The sequence below is a fragment of the Pezoporus wallicus genome, unplaced genomic scaffold (assembly GCF_028554395.1).
Source record: "Pezoporus wallicus isolate ANWC-B61680 ecotype Strahan unplaced genomic scaffold, APGP_CSIRO_Pwel_v1 contig_5069, whole genome shotgun sequence".
Classification (NCBI taxonomy): domain Eukaryota; kingdom Metazoa; phylum Chordata; class Aves; order Psittaciformes; family Psittacidae; genus Pezoporus; species Pezoporus wallicus.
In genome coordinates, this window is record NW_026642361.1 from 2,888,320 (window position 1) to 2,902,390 (window position 14,071).

The following is a 14,071-nucleotide window of genomic DNA, read 5'->3' on the forward strand; positions in this document are numbered from 1 at the left end:
AAGGTCTGCCAAGCAAGTAGTGAAGCAAGTTCCACTTCAGAAAGATTTGAACTCTATTACCTCTTAGCAAAGCAAGTCAGAAGAAATCCAACTTCTGTTTGTGATCATGAGTCCACAGTTGTCCCTTCTGTGTCACGTATCTGAAACTCTTCTTAGGGAACATGACTAACACTGCTGTCAGCCTCTGCCTCATGCCTCAAACCACAAAGCAGAGATGAAGACATTCAGTATATTTATGACAGTGTGGCCTGGAGAAGTTTGGGCAGGAGGCACTTGCAAGTTCCTTAGGAAACAGATAAATTACTAGGTCTTTTTGTGCAGAAGGGTCTCCTTGAGACCATGGCTGGGGCCTTCCTCAGCATAAAGGGAAATGAGCAGGAGCTGCTCAGGCATTTGGCACATAACCATGATTGAAATCCCTAAACAGCATTAGAGCCCAGGATGGGTACTGTGGAGGTGCACCTATGCTTGTTTAATGTCTCAGTTATAAAATAATTTTGTTCTTTTAAAGGAAAAATAAATGTAAATTATGTAGCCCACTAGACTGGCTTCTCAAGGATGGGTTGTGACAAACAACACCACATTTCAGAATATTTAAAGGAGATTCTCTTTCAATCTAGAAGTATTAGTTTAGTTATCTTCATATTATGCATTAACCTGCAATTAAGAGTATAGAAGCAGCGAAGATTAAGTTTTCAGTCAGTTAATACAGCTCCTAAGTAGTTTAATTCTGTCGGATGATACGCCCAATGGGTTCTATATCTCCCTCACTAAAAATGGTTTAAAAATGAGATAGAATTAGTTCAGCCTTTTCCATTATCAGCCTATCTTTGGTGACTTCAAATCTCCTGACCCTTGGAGATGCATTAAGGGAAAGCTTTGAATCAGTAGTGCAGCCAGGACTCAAAAAGGTGAAAAGACTATCTTCTACAGAGGAGGATGAAGCTTGGTCACTTCACGGAAGGGACAGCATGATCTGGTTTTCTGTGAGGACTTCACTTTTTCAATCCTATCTTTCTGTTTATTTAGTACAACTGAAAGATAAGATAAAGAAAATCATGAAGGGATTGTCATGGGTCCAATTTGTAATAAATAGACAAAATAGTTTCAGGTAGTAAGTCAGATACATCACAATACACCTGCTTCATGATAAGAAACAATAGCTGCACTTGTTAAATTACCTTAGTTACAAAATGTGAATATGCTTACTCTGAAAATAGTAGTAATCTTCAGAGTTAAGCATTATTCTTGTATTTATTCAAAGCAGGTTATGTGGATATCTTCATATCAAAAGCTGCAGTTTATGTTAAATCTCTAGATCACAGGCTTGTTTTCTGTCTGAGCTTTTGGTCCTGATAATACTACTGAGTTTAAGTTATGGGTAATTTTAAGTTATGATGTATATCTGGAATTACATTCGTATCCCTCATTATTCTGATAAATCATTAGAAGATGACTATAAAAAACAGTCTTATTTAAGAAAAAAAGGTTGTAAAATTTATATTTCTTGTACATATTATTCACTCACCTAAAGATGGAGTTCAGGATCTTTTTTTGAGAGAGGATAAATATGACAGAGAGAAATAGCATTTGACAAGAGTTACCTCACAACTCAAAGTCATCATCAGCACTGTCTATGCACATTACATAGGCACTATGCACAATCCTGTTTCCATAGCAACGAATCCAATATAGCATTCCCCTTTCCTTAAGGATGCTTTTTTTTTTTCATCTTGAATAACATAGACTTGTTTGATATGACAATAACATGAATATTCATGTTTTGCAACACATGACCTAATTAAGGTCAACTTGTGTCAGAAATAGCAATGAATCTTCGGATGGATTACCATTTCTATACTCGGTAATGACTTTTCATTCCTATTAATGAATTCTTATTTATAGGTTCTTCTTTTATCTGGCGACCTTGATCTTCCAAAGAGATCCACCAGGGTGGATCCTTTCAAAGGGATGAAAACTATATTGTTTATTTGGATGAAAGGGCTTATGTAGTGTATTCTAAAATGGAATACTAAAGCTTGAGCCTTGTCTCTTTTGATGTTCTTTCTGTTCTCTAGAAATTAGGGAACGTACCATTAACATTGCTCAGTTCTGTAACTGACCAACCATTAATTTAGTATTTATGCATTGTTTTCATACCTAGAAAATGATAGCAGAATTATGAAGGACTTTCTGACATTGGCCTCACAGAGTCCTTGTTTTTAGTTTGACATAATTAAAAAATAACCCATTAGATTAGACAGTATTGCTTTGAATTCACTCTGTAGTAATATGTCATCAGCCAGCCATCACTAACCTTGAACCTCCATTTGTAGGTTAATAGCTTTTTAGCATTCCATTATTTTCAGTTTCTCCACATCAACTGCATCATATTCACCAAGTATCAGTGTAGTTTATTCCACGTAAAAATCTGTCAGTTCAAAGTATTAAATTTTCAGTCACACTTTTCTTTTAAGCATTCTGTGCTGTGTTCTGTTCAGTGTCAGTGTCTTTAGTTCTGATTTTTCAATTTTGTCCCTCTCCTTTTCCTTGACTTGTTAGTCTGATCCAACCTCTTCTACCTCATCTGATGATTATCAATATGTTATGGAAGCTAAACTACAAGAAATGATCTCCATACGTAGGAAGGTAGTCCTACTGGACTTTACTTTCTATTGCTAAATAGAATCCATCTGATTTGTTTTCATTTTCTTTAACTTATTTTATTTTATTTTTATTGATAATCAACCATCGTGCAGTTCAGTGCTTCAGGAGCTTACAGTTTTACGATGGCAGGTTTGTGTTCAAACCATGCACAGTCTGCATGTTACATTTGGCTGATTTCATTGCTCATAAATAACTCCAATGTTTTGCTGATGCTTGGATGTAACAGGCCTTTGTAGCTGACACATTTCAAGCAATGCTGTTCAGCTGCCTGTTTAAATAAAGTTTCTTTTTGGAAAACTAATTTTGCAGTTAGTAGTAGCTTGCTTTATGTTTTGTTTAAACTTTACTGACATAAAAACTTACAAAACCACTTAAGTTAAAGAAAGAGTTTTTTTATGTTTTTTACAGGCAGAAGAAAGACATGGAAATATTGAGGAACGTATGAGACACTTAGAAGCTCAACTTGAAGAGAAGAATCAGGAACTTCAAAGAGTATGTGCATTGCAGACAATTTCTGTGCACTTTTCTTGGTTTAACTTGTCAGTAAAGTGCTACATTAAGCACTCCAGGACACAAATCCTTTTACTGATAAATGTTTTCTTTCTAGCAGCATCTTCCCACTTTATTTAACCATCTTAATGCACTAGTTTACATCTAGTTACAGCATTCAAAGTATCCTGCTGATAGAAAAATTAATGTGCATTAATCAGTAATTGTAATTACATTTCCTGTTTAATTTCTTTAAATGTCTACAGTTACCATAATTTTTAAAATTATTTTTTAATGATACAACTCTATAATAGTTAATTACTAATCTATCTCTTCTGTTCTACATTAAAGGCAAGGCAAAGAGAAAAAATGAATGAGGAGCACAACAAAAGATTATCAGATACGGTAGACAGACTTCTGACAGAATCCAATGAGCGTCTGCAGCTACACTTAAAAGAAAGAATGGCAGCACTTGAAGAAAAGGTACAATGCAAAGAGCAGTAAAAGTTTCAGCTTAATAAAGCTTCTTCTGTATGAAGGACATTCTGCTTTTATTAGGATGGAGGCATGATGCTGATTTTTGTATTACCAAATATTACCACAAATATGGTCTAACTTACACATTCCACAATTAATTCAAGAGTATACTCAAACATTTTTCCAGAACTCCTGCAAACTGGATATGCTGAATATTATGAGTCCCTGTTTTACCAGTGGGGAGTCCGGAGAAGAGCTTGTAAATGACGAGGGCAAAACATGGTATGAGGCAGTGAGAGAAACTGGATGAGACCATGGAATGGACACGTTTCAGATACACTGTCATTCCTGTAGTTTAACCTGCTGCTTTTACCTCACTTCCTCTGGGAAGTGTTATTTGCAGGTTTTCTGTGATGTGAGACATTGGGCCTGCAAAATTCAGTTCCCTTGACATTTATATTTGCTTTCCTTGATTTCTGCCTCTTTTAATTAATTATTCCTCTTCAGTTTGATCTGAGGGGAATCTTTCAGTAGGATATTTCAGAGTCTCTCAAGAGGATTTACTTCAGGTTTATATTGTTGAAATAAAATGTACAAAGCAAGAAACAGGCTGCCAAAAGAAGAACCTGGGAGAATAGTTGTGTTAAGAGTGCGACAGTTACTCAGTTCAAAGAAGATGCAAAGTTTTTGCTGTTCTTGAAAAAAACATGATCTTTGAATTATAAATAATAATAAATAAAATAATAAAATAATTATTTTGAATTATTCCCAGAGTTTAAAATATAATATATACTCAAACTGAGTCACTAAGGGATTTTAATTTTAAAGTCCAGTAAACATGAATTTTGCTTATTTTGCTACCTTATACATGGAGGCTACCCGTGTATGGTGATATCTGATATTTAACACAGCTCTAAATCCTTTCTTTCTTTTTGTTGTTTGTTTTTTGTTTGTTTGTTTGTTTGTTTGTTTTGTTTGTTTTTTGGTGTTTGTTTTCTGTTTTTGTTTTTTTTGGGGGTGGTGTTTTTTTGTTTTGTTTTATTCTTTTTATTTTTAGAATGTTTTGATTCAAGAATCTGAAAGTTTCAGGAAAAATCTGGAAGAGTCTTTACATGACAAGGTACTATTCTGTGATTTTATCTTTTTTACCAAAAATTATGTATTTATTTATTATTTGGATATAGGTATATGGTATGTTAACTGTCCAGCTAGCATGTAAAATCTTCCTGACATCAATAATTCCTTTAATCACTCATATGCCCTAACTAGCCTTTGAGGCTCTCTAACAATTGTTCTGAGCTAAGTTCATGGTTGAGATTCTAGCCTCAGGAAGTCAATATAAAAATTTATATTGATTTCACTGGCTCTGGAATTTTTGTTCTATCAGTTTTAATTCTGAAAATGTCTTGGTTAATGGAGATATATGCATAACTGGCTACGCTTTCATGGTGAAGAATGTAATTGCTTGATTTGATGCAATTCTTCTGAACAGGTGCAGTGGTGTTATACTAAAAATAGCTGAAAGGGGCTATGTTAATTTTGGTGCAAATTAACCCCTCATACTGTTTGGTGAATCAGTCAAATTAATTATAAATATTTGTTCCAATCCCAAATGTTAGGATTTTGTTTTGAAGTTATACTTGCCTTGAGCACAATTGGATACGCAAATGTGTCTGCATTCCGATTCACAGAAGAGGTTTTGCCATGTCTCAAATTCATTTAAAAGTGATTGTGTAGAATTTAATAAACAAAGCTCCATTTGACACTAATATAATTACATCATATGACATCCAAAATCAAGATCTTTGAGAAAAATAACAAAAGAAGTATCTGTTCAAACAAATTTTTATTTTCATTTGCATTCAGGTAACTGTAGAAAGGCAGTGAGATTAAAGTCCCAAAAAGGAGCTTGTAGTGTATTGTAATTGTATTTTAGATAAATAAAATTTATGTACTGTGTTGCCACAGTTATAAGATGATTCAGCTGTCACAAAATCAGGGTCATACTTCACCAAGTTAGATAACAAAAGGACGTTTCTAAAGCTGTGTCAATTGAAACAAAAGTTGCTGTCATTTTACTACCTGATAACCTAAATCTATATTATGGATACCAGTTTTGTCTATGTAAATAAAGTATTTTTCCAGTCTTATCTCCAACATAATATTGTTTTAATGGTGTTATAGTGGAAGTAAATACAATGGCTAATTCTTTTTCAGTCTGTTTTCTGGCTTGAATGTACATATCAAATCTTGACAAAAATGGAAAGTCTGGTATAAAAAACTACACTTCTATCAAAAGTGATTTTGGAAAGATATCTTCATTTATTATATTTATTGATTCTTCTTAAGGGTGGGAAGTGAATTATACAGAAAACCTCCACTACCACTTTGTGCAGCTAGAAATTCATCCTCTACACAAAACTGCATGCATTTGACTCCCGAGCTTCTAGCTCCCACCTTGAATGATTTATTTGTTCCACTTCTTTGATGAAGAAACTGATGAAGCAGTTTCAGATGGATAGACATGACAGCCGATATTAATAATATCTAAATAACTAGCAGTTGATACAATTAGAGTGACCACAAAGTCATCTCAGTAATTTTATTCATTCAAGAATTACTGCAAAAATACTGCAATAAGAATTATTGAATATGTTATTACTTAAGTACAGATCCTTTTCCTTGCTAGTGTTTTGGAATTCTGAGCATTTTAAACTCTAGTAGCAGCAGTGTAACGTCTTCATCTCTCATGTTCTCTCTTAATTTCTTTAAATTTTATTTTATTTTATTTTATAGATGGTTTTATTTAGAGATGATAGTTATTTGTACAACTTGGGAACAGTGCTTAATGGTTGCTGCCAATAGTCTTTTTGTTAGCTGGTTACAAAAATCCTATTTCTGTGGCACAGTCATTTTTTGCCAGCAGCACCTCATACTGGAGTTTCATAAATTCCCAAGAACTCTAAAGCTGCAGTTTAACAAGTCACCTAAAATGTGGCTGTCTCTGTGTTGGTATCTGTAAATAAAAAGGCCAGGATGCACTCTTGATCTCCGAAGGGCAAATGGTGTGTTGAATACTGAACTATACCTGACAAGGAGAGTGCAATTAGTGCACAAATCGGTGCTGGTTCTTCTTTTTCTCACCCTAGCTGCATAAGAAAAAGAAAAAAAAACAACATATGTTTCAGGGACAAACCTGTCCTGCCCTCACTTGCAGGTAGTGGAAAAACAGTAGTGCTATACAACCTAAACAGTAGTGCTATACAACCTAAACAGTAGTGTTATACAACCTCCTTTTGATGCATATGACTTATTAGCAATAATGAGACTTGAATGAGTTCACTGCCCTTTCTTGTTACAGTCAGTGCTATGTTCAATGTGTCTTCTTTAGCTTTATGAGAACTATCTTATCATGTATATGCATTTTGTATTACAAGTAAGTGTATATTACTGCTCTTCTTTTCAGGAAAGACTTGCTGAAGAAATTGAGAAACTGAGATCTGAACTGGATCAAATGAAATTGAGGGCTGGTTCTTTAATTGAGCCCACCCTGTCAAGGTAATACTTAATGACAAAAGTTTCCTCAAAAGTTCCAACTTTGAATTGAAACGGAGCATAAGAGTCAAGTCTTTATGACAGGGATGTGCTCAGACTACGTGTGAAGCAGTCATGTATTTCATTAGAAATATAAAATCTGTGCAATGATTATTACTGTTGCTTTTTACTTTTTTCATAGGTAAACAGGGCCTTATAGCAGTGAGTATACACGGAAATATTATTAAGAAAAGTCTTAAATTATGGAATGTTTTCAAACTTACATCTAAATACCCCTTTTTTTTCCCTCAGGAGACCTTAAAGTTGAAATAATCATCTTTAATGCTGAAACTGATCAGTGTGTTTATGAACTTATTTATTTATTCTATCAGTTATATCTTCAGCTGAGGATGATGGCAGTATTCAGTGAGATCTAAAAATACCATAACAGGACAGTAAACATTATGCCTCTTTTCAGTAGGAAAGTAATATGGAAACAATAGTGAGACAGATACCATAAAAATAGCTACTAACAGCTGAAATTAATTTATAATTCTAGGAAGTCCTTGTCTAGAAGTATCCCTCAAAATAAAATTGTTACTTTATGTATAATTCTGTGCCATGTCCAGTTTTCATAACAAACATTGACTTTTAAATCCTGGCAGCAAAAGCTCATGGACCAAGTCTAAATTCAGATCACTGTAATCTTCTAAAGCTATTCTTGTTGGATGTTTTTCTTGCATCAGGTATTGTCTGCCCATTGTTTCCTCAGGCATCTTGCTCGGTATCTAGACATGGTTTCTCCCTCAACCTTTTACTATCTTTTGGAATAATATTTTTCTGTACACAGAGAAGTGTAAATCCATGAAATTCAGAATGTGATGCTTGTAACTGTTGTAAATTTTTATTCCTTTGGGAGTGTAAGTGTGACTACACTCACACACAACCCTTTCTTAAGAGTGCTTGTGAGGACACAGACTATTGAACTGCTGCAACAAACAGCTGAGATGTTTTGGAGCAGCTGCACTTGATGATCAGCAACCTTTCTTGTTGGGTAGATGAGTATCATTAACCTGTGCCCTGTAAATTGGAGTCTGATTAGCCCTTGTCAAAAGGCTGTTTGAATTTAATAAACTGTATAAATGTGTTGAGAATTCAGCAGGTTCGCCTAAAACAGTATGTTTCTCCTGTGACCTCACCTTGCAAAACTACCAGCCCTTTCAGGAATAGGGAGGTGCCAGCATTAAATACTAATTGTTTTCAGCCATATTCAGCTCTGTATTTGCAGGAATTTGTTCATTCAGCAGAGTACTGAAACTGGCCAGCTGATAAATATCTGCTGTCAGACACTGGAACCTGGGCTGTTTCTGTTTTCCTGCCAACTTGCTGCACAAGTGCACAAGTGTGACCAGCAGGTCGAAGGACGTGATGCGGCCCTCTACTCTGCTCTCGTGAGACTCCACTTGGGGTACTGTGTACAGCTCTGGTGTCCTGAATACGAGAAGGACATGGAGCTGCTGGAGGAAGTCCAGAGGAGGGCCATGAGGATGAGGGGCTTGTGAGACTGCTTGGAGACCTCATAGCAGCCTTCCAGTATCTGAAGGGGGCCTATAGGAATTCTGGGGAGGGACTCTTTGTCAGGGACTGTAGTGCTAGGACAAGGGGTAACAGGTTAAAACTTAAACAGGGGAAATTCAGGTTAGATATAAGAAAGAAGTCCTTTACTGTAAGGGTAGAGAGGCCCTGGAGTGGGTTGTCCAAGGAAGTTGTGAATGATCCATCCTTGGCAGTGTTCAAAGGCCAGGTTGGACAGACTCTTGGGTGACATGGTCTACCTTTAGGGCAGTTACTGTTTTTATTTTTTGTGTACAGTATTTACTGTAATAGAATTTTTCTCTGATAACTAACAATATTTAGCACTTCACAGAATCATAGAATGGTTTGGGTTGGAAAGGGCCTTAAGATCATGTAGTTCCAACCCCCTTGCCATAGGCAGGGACACCTTCCAGTAGACCAGTTTTCTCATAGCCCCATCCAGCCTGGCCTTGAACACTGCCACAACTTCTCCAGGCAACCTCACCACCCTCAGAGTAAGCAATTTGTGCCTAATGTCTAATCTGAATCTCCCCTCTGTCCTGTCACTACATACCCCTGTAAAAAGTCCCTCTTCAGACCCCTTTAGATATTGAAAGTGCTATAGATATCCTCATGAACATGTAACACATGGAACCTCAGGCATATTCATTCAGGAAAGTAATGGAAGGAAAATATATAGGATTGTACATTCAACAGCTAGTTCTATTAATTATCCTGAAATCTGCTTGTTTTTTCATGCTAAAGTTTTGGACAATAAGTTTTATTGTGGAAGCTAATTTTAAAAAATCAAAGGTTTTATTTGTTTAGTTTCTTCCTTAATTTTCTCATGATAAGTTTTCACTTTAAAATTCTTTCTTGTGATGCGGTTTTGTCATTTATTATTTGATACATAATAATTTGTTTGTTTACAAAAAGAAATCTGTGTTCCTAGGCTGAAGGTCATTGAATTGTTGTTGTTATTACTATTACTTGCCCAGTCTACCGATGTGGTTTCTTTATAGGCCTCACCTTGACTCATCAGCAGAGCTGAGGTACTCTGTGGGCTCACTGGTTGATAGCCAGTCTGACTATCGGTCAACAAAAGTGATAAGGCGACCTAGAAGAGGCCGGATGGGAGTTCGCAGAGATGAACCAAAGGTTAATCCCCAATTTGTTCTCATATGCTGGCTGATAGGAGAATGTATTTTAGGCTGTTAAGCTTATAGTGTGTGTTTTTCCAGAAAACAACAAAAACCAGCAACCCACCAAACAAGAAAACCCAAGCCAAACAGCAGGGATTTTTCTACATATGCTCAGACATGAGTACTGTAGTAAAATTAAGGCAGGAAAGGTTAAAGTTAAGAATCAAAGTTCAGGCACACTTGACTGTATGTCTTTTCCGAGCATCTTTTTTGTGTAGATTTTCCTGATAGTAATTTTATACACCATTAGAAATTATGTGAAAATACTTCACATCATCTGTTGTAATACTGCAAGTATTAATGGAGAGTTAATCATTGAATAAGTATTCTTAAATGTTAGTTGTTTTCCTTTCCCATTTTATAGAAGTTCATATTTGCAGATCTTTTACATGGAATAAGCCATATACATCCTTATTGCCGCTCAGGTAAAATCACTTGGAGATCATGAGTGGAATAGAAGCCAGCAGATTGGTGTTTTGAGCAGTCATCCATTTGAAAGTGACACTGAAATGTCTGACATCGATGATGATGATAGAGAAACACTTTTCAGCTCCATGGACCTCTTGTCACCAAGTGGCCATTCTGATGCCCAGACTCTGGCCATGATGCTTCAGGAGCAGCTAGATGCAATTAATAAAGAAATCAGGTATGTAGCCTGAACCAGTTGTGATGTACTTACGATTACAGATTCAAGCTTCCTTTAGTGCATGAGTTAAGGTACCATTCATAGCAATTAGAACACCTCTTGCACCTTTAAATGATAGTGTATCTGCTTTTCATAAGAGAGTAATGATTATGTGAAGATAGCAATGGCATCCTCATTCCCTAACCATAGAAATTTCCTTCAAAAAATGTTCCAAGTGAAGAACTGCTGACCAGCTAAAGAGAATTATACTAGAGAAGGCTAACACGTGGCAGATGTGACAGATCGTTACTCATAGCCCTCTTTTCAAGGTCTTTTTCACCTTTCTGCATGACTCCACTTAGTCAGTAATGACCTCCTATCAGATGTATTTTATTTCAGTTTTCTTCATGCTTTCTTCTGGTAATTATTCCTATGTTACATCTAATATAAACCATGTTTTCTAAGACATGGTTTTGATTTTCTATGGAGGCATTGAATGTGATTTTTCGTGCTCCAAATTGGGTTACAGTGCTTGAAAATAGGTGGTGAATTGAATGTATCTTCATAATTTGTTTGAAAATTTAATGGAATGATAGAGAATCCAATGGCATACTTTAATTGATTTTTATAAACGGAACCATATTTTAGGCTTACAGCATTCCTACATGTAACTGTAGGGTAACTTAAAAAAACCCAACATGGTGTATGCAAAAAATCCTCTCATTTGTGACTTTCTCTAAAAGGAGGTGAAGGAGATGTCACTAACTGTATTAGACGCTTTCTCTATGCGGGTGATAGATGCACCATCCCTGGAGACATTCAAGGCCAGATTGAATGAGGTTCTGGGTAACCTGGTCTAGTTGAAGTTGTCCCTGCTCATTGCAGGGAGGTGGGACTAGATGACATTTGAAGGTCCCTTCCAACCCAAACCATTTGCTGATTTTACAGACAGAAAGACTGGTTAGAAATCCAGTCAAAACCAGATTACCTTTGCCAGCTCTCAATCTTTCCCTGAGCAAGACAACTTTAAAGGGAGAACTCTACTGGAATATGTTGAATTAGAATAACTTTTCTGTTCTTCACAAAAAAAAAAAAAGCACTCCTTCTAACCTCGGTTGATGGGCAAAGGGCTTATAAACAAACGCTTCATTTTAAGCACATTTTTTCATTCTAGGTAAAATCACAATTAAAAAACAAAACTAAAAACCCAGTGGAAGCATCCTATTGAGGCCATATTTAAGAAGCTTATATTTTTTGCTAAGAGAGCTGTTTTAATGAAATTCACTTAAAACCTCAGTGCTTTAGAAGCAATTGTCATTTTTTCATCAATTCATAGGGATGAAACAGACAATTTGTTTTACATGTTCTCCTGTTTTATTAATTTGGATTATTTTAGCAATTCCCTTTTAAAGGCCCAATTTCATTAGATTTGAAGTTTGTGTTTGTGCTTTAGCAACAGAAAATCAGATGTAACCAATTTAAGACTGGAATTATTTTCCTGTAGTAAATCGGATTGTTAACTCCCCCTCCCCTATATGGTATATATTTTTTCATTCTGGTGATTAAAAAAATACCCTTTTCAATATTATTTTTGTGTTGATCTATGATATTTATCTTTATTTTCTTTTACTTTCAAATCTCATTTGAAAGAATGTTTATTAGTTTTGCTTTTGGGGTATCAGAGACAAATACAACATTTTCTTTTGTCAAATAAGGTTAATCCAAGAAGAGAAAGAGTCAACAGAACTGCGTGCAGAAGAGATAGAGAACAGAGTGGCCAGTGTAAGTCTGGAAGGCTTAAATCTGGCCAGAGTCCACCAAGGTACCTCCATTACTGGGTCGGTGACAGCATCGTCACTTGCAAGCTCATCTCCTCCCAGCGGACACTCAACTCCTAAGCTCACCCCTCGCAGTCCAGCCAGGGAGATGGACAGAATGGGAGTTATGACGCTGGTAAGAAACTTTGTGATGACAATTTTAGGTGTGATATATCTGGTATTAAATACTTAATTTTTCAGTGTATGAATGGCTTACCTCTCTAATTCTTTATTCACCTCTTTGATGTACATATAGGTAGCAAATTCACTAGGATATGGACATTTGGGTGGTTTGGGGTTTTGTATTGTGTTTTTGAGCATTGCATGATTCACCAGGGGCATAATGGTCTGAGGACCAAGGGCTTCCAGCACACAGGCTGTGGAATTACTAAGAAACAGAACTGATTACTGGAATTACTGTAATCAATTTATATGTAAAAATGTTGCTAATGAAAAGCTGTGAAGTGATACAGTTATTACACAGTAGTCTGTGGGACTACTGCCAAGTTTAAACCTCCAGGAAATGTCTAGAAGACATTAAAACCTTCTACTACTTCATATATATAATCATTTGGATATACTTCTATATTTAGTATATACTTGCAACATTTTGTATGTATTCTTCATCATGGTATATCAAATACTTGAAATAAGTGGTTTTTTTTCCAAGAGTTGATTTCACTGATAATTTTTTAACATTACAAACAGCATACAAATAGATACCAAGCTATCAAATTGCCATGCAAAGCATTTTTAAAATACTGTACCTTTGAGGGCATATTCTGAAATGCCTGGTTTGATTTGAAAGGGGATTTGCAAAAAAAAAAAAAAAATTACTTTTTGTCTTAGACAAAAAGTAACAGTGCAACAGTCAAGTAAATGAAGGTAATAAGCATTGACATATTCAAGACGTAAACCTCTGATAAGAATGCAGATGCAGGATTCAGCGTTCAGAGCGGTCTACAAACTATTTTTGAGCCTGGGTGAATTCATCGCTTTAAGCACTAGGATTGAATCAGAGCAGCTGCCTCTGCTGATCTCTATGTGCAGGGAAGAGAATAAGATATGTGTAATCCTATTTTTTATTTGCTGCTTCTCTGATAATCGTGGTTTCCCCAGTGTCCCCTTGTGGTCCATTCCTGGGGAGCAACAGCAATGGTTCCCTTTGGAGCCTCTCAGCAGAGGGGAAATGAGGCTTGATCTCAATCACAGGGCAGAAATTAACTCTACTAGCCAAGAAGGCTGCTAAGAAGAACTGGGAGTGGAGCCTGGCTGTTCATTCTGCTCAGCTGGGACTAGGGGCTTCTGTCTACCATTATTTAGCTAAGTACTCCCTTTTCCTGGGAACTGACGACTTGTATCCAACTCTGCCCCTCCCAGTTCAGGCATGGTGTCTGCTGCCTTCTTGGAACAGCAGAGGGGATGTCAGGGCTGGCAGCTGTGACAGACTGCAGTACTGATTCTTGGAAGCCCCCAGTTCCCACTGCTGAACAGCAGAAATGAAAATGGTGGTGGTACAGACAGTTGTGGAGGAGGCAGGTGTACAGGCTGCTGTGGTACCTCTCACTTCACCAAAGCAGCACCTTCACGAATATGCAGATTACTTCCTTTTCACCATGCAGTTAAACAAAGCAGTCTGGCTACAGATAAATGCAACGGTTAAACTGACCTTCCAGCAGGCACCT

General features: G+C 36.4%; 2 protein-coding genes across 8 annotated transcripts in view; one reads left to right on the plus strand and one right to left on the minus strand.

Moving 5' to 3' along the window:
- The window catches only part of PPFIA2 (PTPRF interacting protein alpha 2), a 313,295-nt gene that overhangs the window by 252,774 nt on the left and 46,450 nt on the right, over positions 1-14,071 (plus strand). For all 7 annotated transcript variants that reach the window (XR_008974938.1, XR_008974940.1, XR_008974939.1 and 4 more), the window contains 8 exons: positions 2,563-2,649; positions 3,076-3,159; positions 3,508-3,639; positions 4,691-4,753; positions 7,100-7,191; positions 9,765-9,900; positions 10,370-10,590; positions 12,285-12,522. Coding sequence is in view for 2 of the 7 variants with exons in the window: in XM_057429558.1 (XP_057285541.1) it covers positions 2,563-2,649; positions 3,076-3,159; positions 3,508-3,639; positions 4,691-4,753; positions 7,100-7,191; positions 9,765-9,900; positions 10,370-10,590; positions 12,285-12,522 (1,053 nt within the window). In the remaining 5 variants the exon portion in view is untranslated. The remainder of the gene's footprint in view (positions 1-2,562; positions 2,650-3,075; positions 3,160-3,507; positions 3,640-4,690; positions 4,754-7,099; positions 7,192-9,764; positions 9,901-10,369; positions 10,591-12,284; positions 12,523-14,071) is intronic.
- The window catches only part of ACSS3 (acyl-CoA synthetase short chain family member 3), a 177,705-nt gene that overhangs the window by 23,095 nt on the left and 140,539 nt on the right, over positions 1-14,071 (minus strand). The gene's annotated exons all lie outside the window — the stretch shown is intronic.